The 15,388-nt window shown below is 42.9% G+C and overlaps 2 protein-coding genes across 12 annotated transcripts; both read right to left on the reverse strand.

Annotated features, from left to right (window-relative positions):
• Positions 1 to 358: 358 nt before the first annotated feature.
• On the reverse strand, positions 359 to 9,747 carry eef1db (eukaryotic translation elongation factor 1 delta b (guanine nucleotide exchange protein)). Of its 11 annotated transcripts, none has more exons than XM_078946133.1 (11): positions 9,614 to 9,744; positions 6,516 to 6,572; positions 4,157 to 5,412; positions 3,657 to 3,777; positions 3,338 to 3,409; positions 2,284 to 2,346; positions 1,984 to 2,071; positions 1,210 to 1,316; positions 920 to 1,117; positions 646 to 840; positions 359 to 465 (listed from the first exon to the last, which is right to left on the reverse strand). In XM_078946133.1, the coding sequence occupies exons 3-11, from the start codon at positions 5,410 to 5,412 to the stop codon at positions 427 to 429; spliced, it is 2,139 nt and encodes a 712-aa protein (XP_078802259.1). In that variant the 5' UTR covers positions 6,516 to 6,572; positions 9,614 to 9,744; the 3' UTR covers positions 359 to 426. The 11 variants fall into 11 exon arrangements, with proteins under 11 accessions (XP_078802259.1, XP_078802260.1, XP_078802262.1 ...); XM_078946134.1 differs by having other exon boundaries at positions 9,617 to 9,733; XM_078946136.1 differs by lacking the exon at positions 4,157 to 5,412.
• On the reverse strand, positions 9,614 to 15,142 carry pycr3 (pyrroline-5-carboxylate reductase 3). Its single transcript, XM_023953867.2, has 7 exons — positions 14,696 to 15,142; positions 12,027 to 12,120; positions 11,864 to 11,928; positions 11,594 to 11,773; positions 11,303 to 11,515; positions 10,562 to 10,654; positions 9,614 to 10,471 (listed from the first exon to the last, which is right to left on the reverse strand). Exons 1-7 carry the CDS (start codon positions 15,140 to 15,142, stop codon positions 10,268 to 10,270), a joined length of 1,296 nt encoding a protein of 431 aa, XP_023809635.2. The 3' UTR covers positions 9,614 to 10,267.
• Between the last annotated feature and the right edge of the window lie 246 nt (positions 15,143 to 15,388).

A 15,388-nucleotide genomic window follows, 5' to 3' on the forward strand; every position in this document is an offset into this window, starting at 1 on the left:
CAACACAACTCATTCACAGCGATACAACAGATGACCGGTGTGATCATCAAAAGGTATTCTTTTGTTTTAAACAAATGTTTTTGTGGAGTTCAGCTCCATAAATAGACTTAAATGTTTCAGCATTGTTATAATAAAAGGGAAGAAGTGATATGAACTTTTTCAGAAGTTGTAAAACAATTTGTGTTCAGTATTTCACTGTGATGAAAATTAACAAATTCCTGAAAAGACAAGGACTTCCTCTAAGGAAAAATGTTTTTCAAAACTGAACCTTGGTGACACAAACTGGTCCGATATGTCCAACCCTTTAGTGAATTTTATTTCATTTTTTCAAAAAGAGAGAAGGTCAAACAAGAGCAGCTTCAGTGCAAGAATGTTTTATTAAACCGTCAACACATTCAGCAGAGGAACGAGACGGACGTCCACAGATCAGATCTTGTTGAAAGCTGCTACATCAACACTCTGAACCTGAAACACAGCAGAAAAAAAACACATTTGTTTATGGTGGCTCTATTTTTCACCTTCTAAACTGTTTTTCACTCCACTCAATGTTCTTGAAGCCTTTTTCTTTTGATGATGAAGGACATAAAAGAAAATTAAGCTTAAAGTTGCATTTCAGAGTTTTCTTTTTTCAAATTGTGAGCTTACAAAGTCTTCAAACTTGGTGATCTCTTCTTCCAGCAGGTCAGTTCCCACTTTGTCGTCCTCCACCACGCACGAGATCTGCAGCTTCTTGATACCGTAACCCACAGGAACCAGTTTGGACGCTCCCCATAACAGGCCGTCGGCCTGAACCGAGCGCACGCACTCCTCCAGCTTGGCCATGTCCGTTTCATCGTCCCACTGCAGGAAGCAGAAGAGCTCAAATGAAAGGGAGGACACGGAGTCCACTGAAGCTTCATTCAAAGAGTCTTCTACTCACAGGTTTAACATCCAGTAAGATTGAGGACTTTGCGATGAGAGCAGGCTTCTTGGCTTTCTTCTCTGCGTACTCTTTCAGTCTCTGTTCTTTGAGTTTATCCGCCTCTTCGTCCTCATCACTACCAAACAGGTCTATGTCGTCGTCGTCCTCGTCGTCCTCTTTAACAGGACAGCTGTTCTTCTGCTGCACAGCAGAGCCCTGCAGGAAGTGGGATTACACATTAGCTAAAAATTACTTTTTTGTTTTTGAACGACAAAGCAGCGGAAGCCGACCTGCTAAAACCAACTTACATTTGTGCAGGTCCGCAACGGCGCCGCAGTCACGGATGCAGGAGGTTTTTCCAGAACGGCAACTCGACACTCCAGCCTGGAGAGCGCCGCCCGCAGGTCATCCACCACTGAGGGGACAGGAGCAGAGTCAGAGCAGACACAGGTACAGACAGCAATAGGATCATCATAATACAGGAGATGTAGGACCATCAGTATGTAATGCATGTGATGCATTTGTGCTGCCCGTCTTGCATGTTTTGACCAGCAGGGGGCTCTGCAGTTAAACCTCTTTCAGATCCACAACGGAGTAAATGTGTGAAAAGGTTACAAAACATCTTCAGAAAGAGCAGAAACCCTCACTGATGCATTTCTGATAGAAAGGAGGACATTCAGTCCTTTTATTCCTGAAGCAGAAGCTTTGTTCACAGAACAAAGAACATCTCTGCAGACGTGAAGACGAAAACACTGGTGGATCTGTGACTATTTATGCACCGCTTAACCAGGCGGATTAACTTCCTTAAAAACCTGAGGTGTAATTATGTTCAGGCATCAGGAGACCGAGGCACCATTTCTTAAGTATGTCTATGAAGACTCTCATTCATCCAGGTAGATTCCATCATAGTAGTAGGTTTAAAGGTCGTCATTTGACTGTCCAGATGACAACCTTTAAAGCTACTACTATGACACCATTTTTAAGTTCTACTTACACAAACAGTCCCTTAAAAGCTGCTAATTCCACCTTAAACTGACAGGTTTTGCTTTTGCTTTTCTGGGTGAAGCTAATAATAAGCCCACCTTTGTGTAAACTGCGGTTCTCCAGCTCCAGGCTCTTGATGCGAGAAATGAGTTCTCCTTGATCGGCTGGGTTGTTGCTGGCGGCGTTCTGCACAGATTGAGACGGTGAAGAGTTTTATGTGGACACGTGAAGCGGATGAACCCAACGAAACACTGAGGCAGACAGAGGAGGATCACAGCAGAGCAGCTTTAGCGGAGCACGGACCCCAACAGAACATTAAAGACACCAGAGCTCTTTGACAAAAACAACCAGAGGGGAGAGCTTCCTGTTAGTGACACGCCATGTCTGCAGGCACTTACAAGCAGGGACTGATGGTTCAAGGAGGACTGGGCTGACCCTCTGCTACACAGTGTAGTCTTCAGCTAGCAGCAGGAGGAGATTTAAGGTATGAAAAAGGAAAGAAATCAGGGGCAAATGGAAAAAAACACAAAGAATCACAAAATTGGATGAACATGCAAATGATAAATATATAGAAATGAAATTGAATAAACAGAACTTTAAAAAACAAAAGGAAGGTGGATAGCATTTAACATGTTCCAAGCATGGACAGATATAAGCTGGAACATCTAAACCAGGACAGAAGATGAAAAGAAGAGGAGCAGTAAAAGCAAGATACCTTCCACCACCTCCAAGTCTCAGTTAAGACGTCTATACCAAACACAACTGAAGAGAAGCAGGTACACCGCTGAGAGACAAAGATACCACACTGTGGCATTCAATCAGAGATGAACTATAAAGCTCTGATTCAAGTCAGGAAACCGATCATCCTTTGCAATGTTTCTAAAGCATAAACCTATATGCACACCACCCTGGGCAACACATGTTCAAGTAGCCACTTCCACTGAAAAGTCTAAGCAGGTATCCATAAATCCACGTTTCGCACTTGTGGGTTTAAAACTGGCGTTCAAGCATAGCTGTGCACATCATTACAACCGTTTGAGCTCCAAGTACAAAACGCTTGGTCATTGAACACACATTACCAGCTAAACCAGGTCGAACTTCAGCCACGTACACACTGGAACGCACTTCAAGTGCCTTCTTGAACCTTGGTGTTCACACTAGAGAAGCAGGAAGGACCTGCTTCTTCATTTTCTACTTTTTACTGACACATGTTCGCCACTTACAGTTATTGGCATATCTCCCAAATTGTGCACGAAACAGAAAAAGATCTGTTTATTGCTAGTGTCCTTGCAATGGTGGATATGGGTGACCATCATGTCAGAAGAGTGGCGCCGGTTTATCTCGATTTGAAAAACAGGCAGGCGTCGTCAGCCTTCTACATGAACTGTCCAAGTCTCCCCTCGAGACAGCTCTAAGCTCTAAAGACGAACAGAGCGTGTGCACAAAGCTTACCCCCGCTAAAGATTTCTGGATGTTTTCTCTGGCCCGAGCAATGTCTTGGAGAATGGCGTTTGCACCGACATCCTGGAAAACACAAACAGTAGCGAACATTAATATGTCTTCTATGTTGTCTGAAATGAGAGGAAGCTGCAGTTTTAAGGGTTTCCTAAAATGAATCCATTGATAAAATAATGATAGATATGCTAAATTTCTTTAAATGAACGTCTTTACTGTCGTTACTAAAAGAACGAAAAGCCAACAGCTTCAGATCTGTCATCCAATTCATATAAGTACAGTGAAGGTGGAAAACATTAACAAGGAGTGCAGTAACCTGCGTCGTCTGTGCAGCACCACCGTTCTTTTGCTCATAGAAGCGTCTCTCTGCCTCATCATAGCGAGGTTTGTCAAACCAGATCTTCTCCTTGGCCAGAAAGTCTACTGAAGTCATTTTTCTGGAGGACAGAGCAAAGACAAATGAATCATGGAAATCAAGAAAAAACAACTCCGCTACACTAAATATTATTCTTAAAAGCCACAAATGGGAATATTCTGCACTGATGATTATTTTTCTTTAAAATATGTTCACTACACAATCTGCCAAAATATATGGTTTAAGGAAACTGGAAAAACAATGATGTGGAAAAAGCAGCAATTAAGGAACATCAAAGAAACCCCAAAAGATGAATAAATGAAACAAAAAAAGAGAGACACACAATGTAAATGAAAAAAAAAAAAAAAAGAGTATTCAACAAATGGGAACGTGTGATGAGAACGGAAAAGACACATGAACTAAAACATCTGCTGCAGTTCCCTCTCCATGTTCGCTCATACTTGTCCCTTCGTGAGCCCTTGGAGGCAACTTTTGCTCCTGCTCGTCGATTCTTCTTCACTGCACAGCCTTTAGCTGCATTGGTGCCATGGAAACGACTCTCTGCAGCATCCCACCGCCACTTGTCCAGCCACACTCGCTCGCTGTCTGGATGGAGGAAGAATATTCCTGGTGTTTCTTCTTTCTCCTGAGCCTCAGCTGGTTCCTCCTCCTCCTGGATTGGGTGAAGAGCGTGGAAAACCTCAGCTTTACCAAGGAGGACCAATGGTTTGTCCTCCACCAGCTCCTCATCCTCCTCTTCTTCCTCTTCCACAAGACTCTGAGGATGGTCGTTGCATCTGGAAGTGGAGGTGCAGCTGGGCCTCTTGGAGGAGTTGTTACCGTACATGTTTTGGTAGAAGGTGGCCTCAGCACGGTCATACAGTGGTTTGTCAAGCCACACCCCTTTTACCAGCTCAAGAGGGATGCGGGGAAGCCCGTTAATGGACTGTCGAGCCACTGGGGTGGCAGCCGCCTGCTGGATGACGGGGGTGGCCGGAGTCTGAGCTTGAGATTGATACCCTTCATCGGGCGTTCTTGATGCAGCGGGGCAGTTAGGGGAGGAGGGGAGGACTAAAGAGTTAGGAACTGCTGGCAGGGCAGAACCTTCAACAAAGCAGCGTTCCGCTTGGTCGAAAGACGTCTTGTTGACCACAACTGCCTGTTTGACATGGTGGCAAGCCAATCGATCGCCATGGTGACAGGCCGGTCCTAAGGAAACTGGCACCACAGCAGGCGCATTGTTTGAGCGTTTTCCTGAGGATGGAGGTGAGGGTTTAGACTGGGGGGTCTTGGGAAAGGAGGCAGTCAGCCAGTTCTGGTACAGGCTCTCTGCGCGCTCGTAGATGCTGCGCTCAAACCACACATTAGCACATTCCGACTGCAAGCCGTTCAACACATCTTGCTGGTTAAAGGCCTGGCTGGTTTGTTTTTCCGGTTTTTCTTCTTTTTTCACCTTTTCGACTTTCCCTTCTGGGCATTTGTCGGGATTAGACGAGCGTTTCCTGCGGCGGCGTGATTTCCCACAGCGTTTCAAATCTCCATTCAAGCTGCCGCTCTCTGGAGATGATGACGCAGTCTCCCCGTTTCTCTGGCCCGATTCTGCCTTTTTACTACCTCCCAGAGCCGCTTGTGTGGACTGGTCCACTGGACAACGACTGGGAGGGGAATCTTGCTCCACTTTATCCTCTACAGAGCTCTGGGAGATCTTCTTTGACATCTTTGAGCAGTTGCAGGAGAAAGAATAACAAGTAGAGACTCTTGGATTAGTTAAGAGAAAAGCGAAAAAAGTCGAGACAAAAAGTGATTTCTTTTTTATGCCTTTTTACAAAATACCTTTTTTTTTAACTTTATTACAAAGTCGTACCCAAAACTACAGTTGAAAGCAAACACAGAAGTCCTCCGATGCATGCAGAAAGACGGAAAACGTCCATGCAAACTACTCAAATTATTAAGATAGCTGACTTTTCTGAGCTGCTAAAACAGAGACCTTAAACTGTGTTTACAGTCAACAAATTTAAAAACAAAAGAATTAACATCACAGCATGCAAAGAATGAAGAGGTTCATGCTAAATAAGTTCCTAAAGACCAGGGAGTGTTATTTATTTAATAAAATAACACATTCACGTGCATCGAAAGCTAGGGTTTATTCAGACCAGAGTTAGTCTCCCCTGATAATCCAGAACAAATTTTCAGTTTGAATACAACTAAACGTATTCTGGTCCGGGACCTGTCTGGTCCATCTTTCGAAGTGGTCTCGGTTTGTTTCCAATTGGACTAAGCTTGAGTTCGCTTTAGGATTCCTTAGTCGGAATACAATCCTTCCTCGGAGGGAAGTATTAACAACTGGACCAAAACGGCCACCATAGCGGTTGGTCACGTGATGTAAACAGTGTAGGAATGTAGCAACTGATGAGTCGCAGACAAATGTAAAGCAATTATTGCCATTTTATCAAAGAAGAAAAAATGATCTAACTGCTTTCACACATGGCGCGTCTCCTTCCCAGTAACCGCCTTGCAGCATGCCTCCGCCGTCCCAAAGTAAAGTTCAAAACTGGTCATCGACATGTAAAGTTTTAATAGGATAACAGTCCAGATAAGGATTGTTTGTTCTCTTGTTGTTATTGGCCCACCCTTGTAGCTCCAAGGCAATGACTGACGAGATCTGTAGTCACATGGTTTTGTTTTTATGGACCAAGCTTTGGTCCATAAAAAATAGGCCGCTTGATGCCAGTCTGAATACACCCTTATTAATTAGTGCCACCTACATTCAAAAGACATTTCTAATTTAAAAAAAATCAGAATGTAAGCTTTTTAACTCACCTTACTCAGTAAAGATGTTGAACTGAACTTAGTATCAAAGCCAAAGCTCAACACGTTCTTTTCATCCAGTTTTCAGAGAGCCATTGAAAAAGACATTAGATATAAATAATCTAAGATGTCAACATTTTCAAAGACTGTGTAAGTGTCATCTTTAACCCTTGTGCTATCTTAGATGACCCCACCCTGAAGGCCTGCACACCGACGCGAAAAAACGCCAGGCGTTAAAGCGTCAAAAAAAAAAAAACGCCTCGGGTTCGTTTTTTTTTTTCGACGCGTCGCGTCGAAATCTACTCGACCAATGAGAATGGCGCTTTTGCTCACGTGTCTGGAGCTTCTGAAGTTACAGTAAAACACAACTTGGGGGCGCTCAAACACAAAACTGCCTTGCTGAGCACACATACCAGCGAAGAAGATAGACGCCAAGTAGCGTCTACACTGCCGCGAAGCAATAATGACGGACATTCTAAAATATCCCCGACCCAGAGCACCAGTTGGGGCTACTGGTGCTTGAAATATTCATGTTTTCTTTGTTTGATTCTGACAAGCGTGTAAATACTTGCTCTCTTCTTCTGAGTGAAAAGCGACTTTCAGAAGCGTAAAGTTGCGCAGCGCCACCTTGTGTACAGGAGTATTTCTGTTTTACATTAAGCGCCATCTAATGTCAGGGAATGAAATTGCATGTTCGCTCCACTCATCGTCAGCGAAAATCGCCTGGGTGTGAACACAAAAAACGTGGCGAAAAACGCTGGCGAATAAGGCCTGTTCACACCGGGACGAATTTCGCCGGCGATTTTCGCCGACGTTTAACGCCTCGTGACTAAACAAAGGGCACCAATGAGAGTGTGCACACCGACGCGAAAAAACGCCAGGCGTTAAAGCGTCAAAAAAAAAAAAAACGCCTCGGGTTCGTTTTTTTTTTTCGACGCGTCGCGTCGAAATCTACTCGACCAATGAGAATGGCGCTTTTGCTCACGTGTCTGGAGCTTCTGAAGTTACAGTAAAACACAACTTGGGGGCGCTCAAACACAAAACTGCCTTGCTGAGCACACATACCAGCGAAGAAGATAGACGACAAGTAGCGTCTACACACCCGCGAAGCAATAATGACGGACATTCTAAAATATCCCCGAACCAAGCACCAGTTGGAGCTACTGGTGCTTGAAATATTCACGTTTTCTTTGTTTGATTCTGACAAGCGTGTAAATACTTGCTCTCTTCTTCTGAGTGAAAAGCGACTTTAAGAAACGTAAAGTTGCGCAGCGCCACCTTGTGTACAGGAGTATTTCTGTTTTACATTAAGCGCCATCTAATGCCAGGGAATGAAATTGCATGTTCACTCCACTCATCGTCAGCGAAAATCGCCTGGGTGTGAACACAAAAAAACGTGGCGAAAAACGCTGGCGAATAACGCCTGGCGAATATTCGTCCCGGTGTGTACGGGCCTTAACGCCTGGCGAATATTCGTCCCGGTGTGTACGGGCCTTTACATTGACGTGTTATTCCTACCATGACAAAGGTGGATAAAGGTGGAAAGATTTCATGTAATCCATGGACAACAGTGAAGATCACAAATCATTGAAGAAAAAAGGTTCAGAGCACTGTCTAGTGGGTCTAGATGACCCAACTCCCAATGTTAAAGTGCCTAGGATAGCACAAGGGTTAAAGCAGTTCCCAACAAGCAAAAACAAACTGACTCCCTTCTAGTCTTTCACTCGTGTCTGATAATCTACAGGAACTTGACAGTTAACCCTACAAGTGCCTCAAAAGGTTCCATTTATCCTTCCGCTTTACATTACAAGGAGCATGAACCTTTGGTTAAGCACAGCTTTCAAACATATTGATTTTCTTACTAAATAGATAAACAGAATTGACCAAAAAAAGGGTTTAAAAAAGCATAAATGTGGTGCCTGGGGGGGGAGGGGGGTGCATACGTATGCAAGCAATTTATTCCAAATGCATATTAGGAAAAGATTTATTTATTACTATTCATTATACGTTTATTATGCATTTATCCACAGTTTCCTCTGATAGAAAGGCTTGTATTTATGCAATCTGCATTACTTTCAGGACATGTAGCAGAGGACTGCAAGCCGCCTTTAAATTTCCCTTCCAGGATCAATAAAATGTCGGATTTAGAATTAAAAATGTTGAAGCAGATGGTGGTGCAGGGCCAAGAGGGAGCTGCACAGCGAGTTACTAATTAATTTGGGAGAAAAGGGGATTCAAAACGAGCCAACAGCATCCGCTTACTATTAAAGTTTATTTAGTATATGGAGCTGCAAATGAAAGGTAACAGATCTCTGTTGTATGCTTATTACTATAAATAAAATGCACACATTTTCATTAAGGATCAGACAAAAATACTAGCTATAAATGTTGAACAACATCATGCACTGATGTCCACATCTGGTTTTTGAAAATGCTCTTTTTAAATTCTTAGACGGGGACTTATTAAACAAAAGACATGAATCATCTATAATAGTCGGTTTATGCTAGTACGGTAGGAAAATAAAACGTGCAAATATATATAAGGGACCGATTATTCATTTGCGAAATGCGTTGAGGATGGAGAACTGCGATTTTAAGCCAGGAGACCCATTATAAATTAGTTGTTCCACTAAAACAAATGTACAATATTTTATGTCTTTCTTTGGCAGCTAACGCTGCCAAAAAGCTCTATAGGTAAATAAATGACAGGAAAATGTTCTATAGTTTTTATTTTAAAATATAGAAGGAGGACGACATTGCTAACCCTAACGTTAGCTAGCTTTTTCCTCTTTAAATGCTAATAATCATCGGACGTCGCGTTGTCCTTTGATTTGAAGCGTCTAAACTTAAAATACAATTATTAACAGGAATGAATAAGTGCCATGAAGGGAGAAGGAGGATAAAACCGCACACGCGGCCCCTGGTGCCGGCGTCCAGCAGGAATGACAGCCGCTCCGAGTGGTGTTAGCATAAGCATCCATTCAGCTAGCCTACTGCTAGCTAAACTTTGACCTCATTTTCACCAATATTCCCCATCATTTTTTTTAAATATGACAAGAGTAATCTTCACGCAGGAGTCTGGATAATGAAATACCGCGAATGTTACTTACTGCTTTGTTTGCCGTCTGGTCGGTGTGGGATTTAGGCCGGTGCCTTCAGCGCGTGCTCCTCCAGCGAAGACTGACAACGGGAAGAAGGAAGAGGAGAAAGACAGGAGGAAGAAGCGGTGGGTGTGTGAAACCTGAAACTGGAGGATGGGGGAGGGGCTTTCTTTAATTTTCCTCGCGAGAATGCCACGCCCTCTTTCACAGGGTTTCTAACCAACCTACTCCTTTTATTTATTCCTCCTTAAATCTGTGGATTTTGCAAAAAAAAATATAATGACATCTACTATATTAGTACTTTTATAAATACGGTAACATTACTTTCATTTGCAACAAATTTACTTTTGTTTAGGCAAAGAAATTGGTTATACACCTATTTATATACTTATGACATCTGATTGTTTGATTAATTTATTGTAGTAATCCACAGCTACTTGAAAATCCACTTTTCAATCCTTTTGAACCTCTTAATTAAAAAACTCTGCATTATCAGTGTGCATGGAAAATATGCAGCAGCGTATCCATATGAAATCATGTAGCTGCTAATGTCTTTTTTTTTTTTTTTTCGTTCTGGAGGTTCCTGCAGAGCAAAGAAAGCCCATCAGGCTTTCCTCTTTAATCACAGTTCATGTCTTTAAAGGCAGGTTGCAGCAGCTGCCATCACTTGGTGCTCCGTGCTGCAGACAGTCGGCCGAGCTCCCTGGCTCTCTCGGTTGCCGCCTCCACGGCGCTCATGGTGGACGCCCTCACACCACCCTGCTCCAGCGTGTGAAGTCCATAGATGGTCGTTCCACCAGGCGTGCAGACCTCTGAGCGCAGCTGAGCTGGGTGTCTCCCTGAATCCCGTAATAGCCTTCCAGCACCCTGCAAAGCCCCAGACAGTGTTTGAGATGTCGTAAGCATGTTTATATGTAAAAAAACAACAAAAAAAGCTGAACATTTTGTGAAACTGACCAGGACTGTTTGGGATGCGATGCTGTGAGCCAGAGCGCTTGGCATTCCCATTTTAACGGCTCCTTCTGCCAACGCTTCAGCAAAAAGATACACCTGCACAGAAGAACCAGCAGCATCAGTAACGCTGTCTGCAGGTTTGACAGGTCCTTCTTCAGGTAATTTCACACCAATTCACATGTGAATGATGCAAATATGATGTCAGAAAATAAAAACTCACAATGACGATGTAGAACAATGTGTAACTTTTTCCTTAGAATTGAAGTTGTCTCAGACCAAAGCCTACATTACAAATGCAGAACTCATTTGGTTTCCCACTACAAAACAAGTTAAATAACTTTCATTTTAATCCAAGGTTTAATAGAATATGAAAATAGATTCTTCATAATTGTTTTTTAACCAATTACTTTCCTGACATACTTGGAAGTTTTAGAAGCAGGGGTTAAAATAAGTCCCATTTTGCCTTTTTAAAATAAAAAAAAACACTAAGGCATTTTTCTGTTTTAAATTCACCAAAAAAATAGAGTCGAATAAGTCAACTGCAAACATTTTATTACTTTGACTTTATCTATTTATGCTGTAAATTTTACAAAGATGTCATAACGCTTCAGTCTGTTTAATACTCTATAAAAAATGTGGAAAATTGTAGAAAAATTGGCAAACATTTGCACTAATTTTCTTGTTACATTTGAACGTATTAGTTTGCATTAACTTTAACAAACGTTTCATGGCTGTGACACTCACAAAAGCAACGCCACTCCCACTCAGACCCGTGTGGATGTCTATCCAGGCCTCAGGTCCCTCCTCCACTAAACCACAGCAGTGCAACAATGAGCGCAGCAGAGCGACATCGTCTGGCTTCGCATGGGATCCCCGTGCAAACAGCAGGGCCCCCTCCTGGACCACGCACGGGAGATTTGGCATCAGGCGGATCACAATGGAGTTCTCGGGGAGAAGCTAAAGAAATGAACACAAAGCTAAAGCATGAGGTCTTTAAGTCCTGACACCAGAGTTTTTTCTGAGGGCATCACACACCTCCTCCAGCGTTGCTATGGTGACTCCTGCCGCCACAGACACAACGACGTGTCTGTCCGTGATGTGTGGTGAGATCTGACTGAGAACTGGAGGAACCAGGTGAGGTTTAACGGTGATGAAGACCAGATCAGAATCGCACACCACCTCTGTGTTTGAGTGAGTTACAGCAACACCAAGCTCCTGAAACCAATAACACACACGCACACCAGCGTTGCTCACTCTGTCCATGTGCCACAATGTGTCGTCATAGCAACAAACAGGAAAACTCACCTGGAAGCGTCCCAGATTCCTGGAAGACGGTGCGCTCACTTTGATATTTGAAGGAAGAACATTTCCTGTTAAGTTGTGCAGACAACAGATAGTAAACTATTTTGTTCAAAATAAGTTTCAAAGAAGAGAAAAAAAACGTACGTAAAAACTCCTATGAATTTACCCGACAGCATGCCCTTTGTGATTCCAAAAGCCATGTTCCCGGCTCCAACGAAGCCGATCTTCAGCTGCGAATCCATGTCCGGATCTAATTTCACCTGAAACGATAAGAAAACATGAAAACAGCCGTAAATAAAGGATCCAGCTTGCAGCATTAAACACACATGGGTGCTGAAAAACCCCCAGAAGGGATCAGTAAATCAACAGAAACCACGTAAATTAGTGAACACATTTCTACAGCTGTAATTCAAACGGTCAGAGCTGCGTCACAATATAACTTAATGTATCTTTGTTTCCTTTAAATGCTTAAACACAAGTAGATTTTGATTTATAAATAAGATCATAAAAATGTTTCTAATGAAAAGAATTTTTTTTTCACATTCTAACATTATCAAACTAATTATGTCAAATCTTTAGGTTTTTGTACAAAAATGTGACATCAGTGCTGAACCCTCAGTCCCTGCCATAATAAATGGCACAAAAATATTTATTAAGCCATTTATTAAAAACAAACGACTGAAATTGGAAAATTCTAAACTAGATTTAAAACTGGCTTTTTTGCCTATTTTTTTATTTAAAAGAAAAAAATTATAGAATTAGGCTTCATTTCATCTTCCCACTTTTTTTTAAAACCTAAAAGATTTTAATTTAAAAAAATGTGTTCAATTGAATCAATCAGATTACAATCAGCTTTCTGACGTATCCTGGTGTTTCATAACCAGTTTGGGGAACAGTTTCCACTGTTAATCCCACAGAACACTCTGCCCCGTCTCCTCTTTCTCCAAGAAGCATCTGCATGACAGTCAGTGTTTGTTTAGAGGAGCAGCTGGATATCTTTGTGGTGTAAATACCCGTTTTTATTATTTACTTATTTTGCTTTGTTTTTACAATTAGCCTCAAATTTTCCCTCAAACCCAGGTTACTTCCACGCATATTAACACATCCACCACAACAACCAGAGTGAGGTGGAAAAATGCAGCTTGTTGAAAAACTGTCACACATTTCTGCATCAAAGATTGTGGCCACTTCCTCCAGGCCCCGGCCTTCAAACCCCTTACAGGGGGAAATCAGGTTGGCATCACATTCAATCCTGACTGACAGGTCACTAATCCAATTGTCCCTTTCACCATAACAGATGCAGCAGCAGCGTCTCTTCATTCTGGTTCTTGACATCACGCAAGAGCATCCTTAATCCAGTTATGAGTTTACGGAGCAAAAACAAGTCTGATCTGCTGCAGCACATAGGTCTATTCACATGCAGATGAGTAATCAGGTTACAATCAGCTTTCCAGGCAGCCCGTTCTCTTTAGGGTCATGTTGACAGAAAGCTAGTTTCTGTGAAGGCATTAGGTTAGTTTCCTGAGTTTCTGCCAGGGTAACCCGGTTGTCTGGCATGTTAACACCGCAAGCAGGTTTTCTGCTTACTTTCTCCAGGTGTGCATTTGCCCGACAAAGTCTGCAGACTTAGCTCCCAGCCGCTGGATGAAAGCAGAGATCAATTACGGGAAGCTGCGTATATGTGCAAACTGCTGTTTGTGTCACCGCACATTTCCCCAAGAAACCAGTCAGTGCATGCAGAAGCCCCAAAGCTGCAGAGTGACCTCAAAAAACGAGTGCTTTAAGCACTTCCAAGGGAGAATTATTGCCAACTGCTGCTATCCGTGCAAGTCTCCAGACAATCTAAGGATTTATGAACAATGCAGCAAACCAAAATCACAAAAAGCTCCGCAAAAACTCATCTCTAGCAGCGGTGGAAAAGCCATTTGCACCAGAAGCTGTTGCTTCAAGGGTGATGCAGTGGAGTCCTGTGTGGGTTTTCTCTGGGCACAGCTCAAAAACATGCTTCATAGAGTCATTAGTGAACTTTACCACTTAGTTTGTGTGTAGGCCTGCATTTGGATGTAGCAGGTATATGAAAATAGTAGGGGTGTAAAGGTTAATTGACTTTAGATGAATAGATTTATGTTCTTACAATCCAACTAGATTAATCTGAGGTAAATTGTTAATCGAATCGACTTATCCCAATTTAAAAATGAAATAAATAAACTATTATTGATCCTGGAAAATACCATTAGGATTGAGGCACCATATTTTTAATAGACTAAAATGTAAAATTGACCATCAGAGCGGACAACACACATGATGACAGCAAAATATGATGAGTCCATCATTCCAGTCCAGTGTGTGGAAAGACCTTGAGTTTAGCAAAGACGGGACCATACAGTGTGGTGGAATGCATTAATGATGTTCTGTTTGGATGTGTGAATAGATTTGTCATTAATTGTTGTTTACTTTTACACATATTTAATTTACACTAGATTATCTTGCAAAAAAAATAATACAAGGAATCTGGAAAACTTAACCTGCACTGTTCAGTACCAAGTATTGAAGTTTTGGCCAAAGATCGATTTTAGGTCAGTGATTCGAATACTATGAATCGGATCGTTAAAGTGAATCATTACAACCCTAGAAGAAATAAAATTAAGATTCATGAGAACAGTTTTTGAAGAGAAGGATTGTGTTTAAACTGTGCCCATAATTTGTAAAACTACTACGTTACTGCTGCATGTATCAGAAGATATTATGAATGAACAATGTAACGCTCGTCCATTCATTCATTCATTGGCTTCACTGTATATAGATTGAAATCGCCTCCGCGGTCGTCGCCCCTACTATTAAATCCAGGTTGTGGGTGCTGTTGTCCGGACACGGCTGCGGCCACGGCAGCATGGACGCTTCTCCGTCCGAGTCCTCCGTCTGCTCGTCGTTTCTGTCCGAGTGGACCCCTGCTCCCACCAAAGGGTGTCTGGACTCCATGATCGCGACCATCGCATTCTCGTAGCGCCGCCAGCCCTGCATTTTGGTGGGGGCTGGGGAATCCGGCTCCCGCTTGAACTTGTAATAAGCACTTTTGAGAAGTTTCCAGCGGAACTTCAGCTGGTCCACCGATCGGTGGTAGCCGGCCGCCATCATTCTCCTGTGGGCCACCTTAAACAGTTTGTTGTTCCGCACTTTCCGCCCGTCCAAGCACTTCTTCATGTCCAGGTCCTTGAGGATTTCCAGGAGCAGTTCGGTCTCCCTGACGTCCCAGTTCTGCTTCTTAATCCCGGACTCCTCCATTGTGTCGCTGAGTGCAGACCTGCTAGCTCCGCCGCTAGCCTAACCCGCTAGCATGTCAGCTGTTTGGGGGAAATGCGGAGCGGAGTTGCTCCGGATCAGGCGAAAAAGCGGTCGAAACGTTGAAAAGGGGGCGAGCAGGAGAGCAGCCCTGCTCCTACATCAAACCGGGAATGGCTAAAAAAAAAATAATCCAGGGCAGATTAGATTAGAAATACAATGCACGTGTTGGTGGTTGGCTGGACAACC

This window comes from Oryzias latipes, chromosome 4, assembly GCF_053564925.1.
Source record: "Oryzias latipes strain Hd-rR chromosome 4, Olatipes_Hd-rR_3.1".
Classification (NCBI taxonomy): Eukaryota; Metazoa; Chordata; class Actinopteri; order Beloniformes; family Adrianichthyidae; genus Oryzias; species Oryzias latipes.

Excerpts from the sequence above, each read along its gene's own strand:
- pycr3 (XM_023953867.2), bottom strand. The coding sequence starts at position 15,142 with ATGGAGGAGTCCGGGATTAAGAAGCAGAACTGGGACGTCAGGGAGACC. Across the intron at positions 11,774-11,863 it reads GGAATCTGGGACGCTTCCAG|GAGCTTGGTGTTGCTGTAAC; the intron begins GTGAGTTTTCCT and ends TATTGGTTTCAG. Across the intron at positions 11,516-11,593 it reads CCATAGCAACGCTGGAGGAG|CTTCTCCCCGAGAACTCCAT; the intron begins GTGTGTGATGCC and ends TCATTTCTTTAG.
- eef1db (XM_078946133.1), bottom strand. The coding sequence starts at position 5,412 with ATGTCAAAGAAGATCTCCCAGAGCTCTGTAGAGGATAAAGTGGAGCAA. Across the intron at positions 1,317-1,983 it reads GAACCGCAGTTTACACAAAG|TGGTGGATGACCTGCGGGCG; the intron begins GTGGGCTTATTA and ends CTGTCCCCTCAG. Across the intron at positions 1,118-1,209 it reads CGTTGCGGACCTGCACAAAT|GGCTCTGCTGTGCAGCAGAA; the intron begins GTAAGTTGGTTT and ends CACTTCCTGCAG.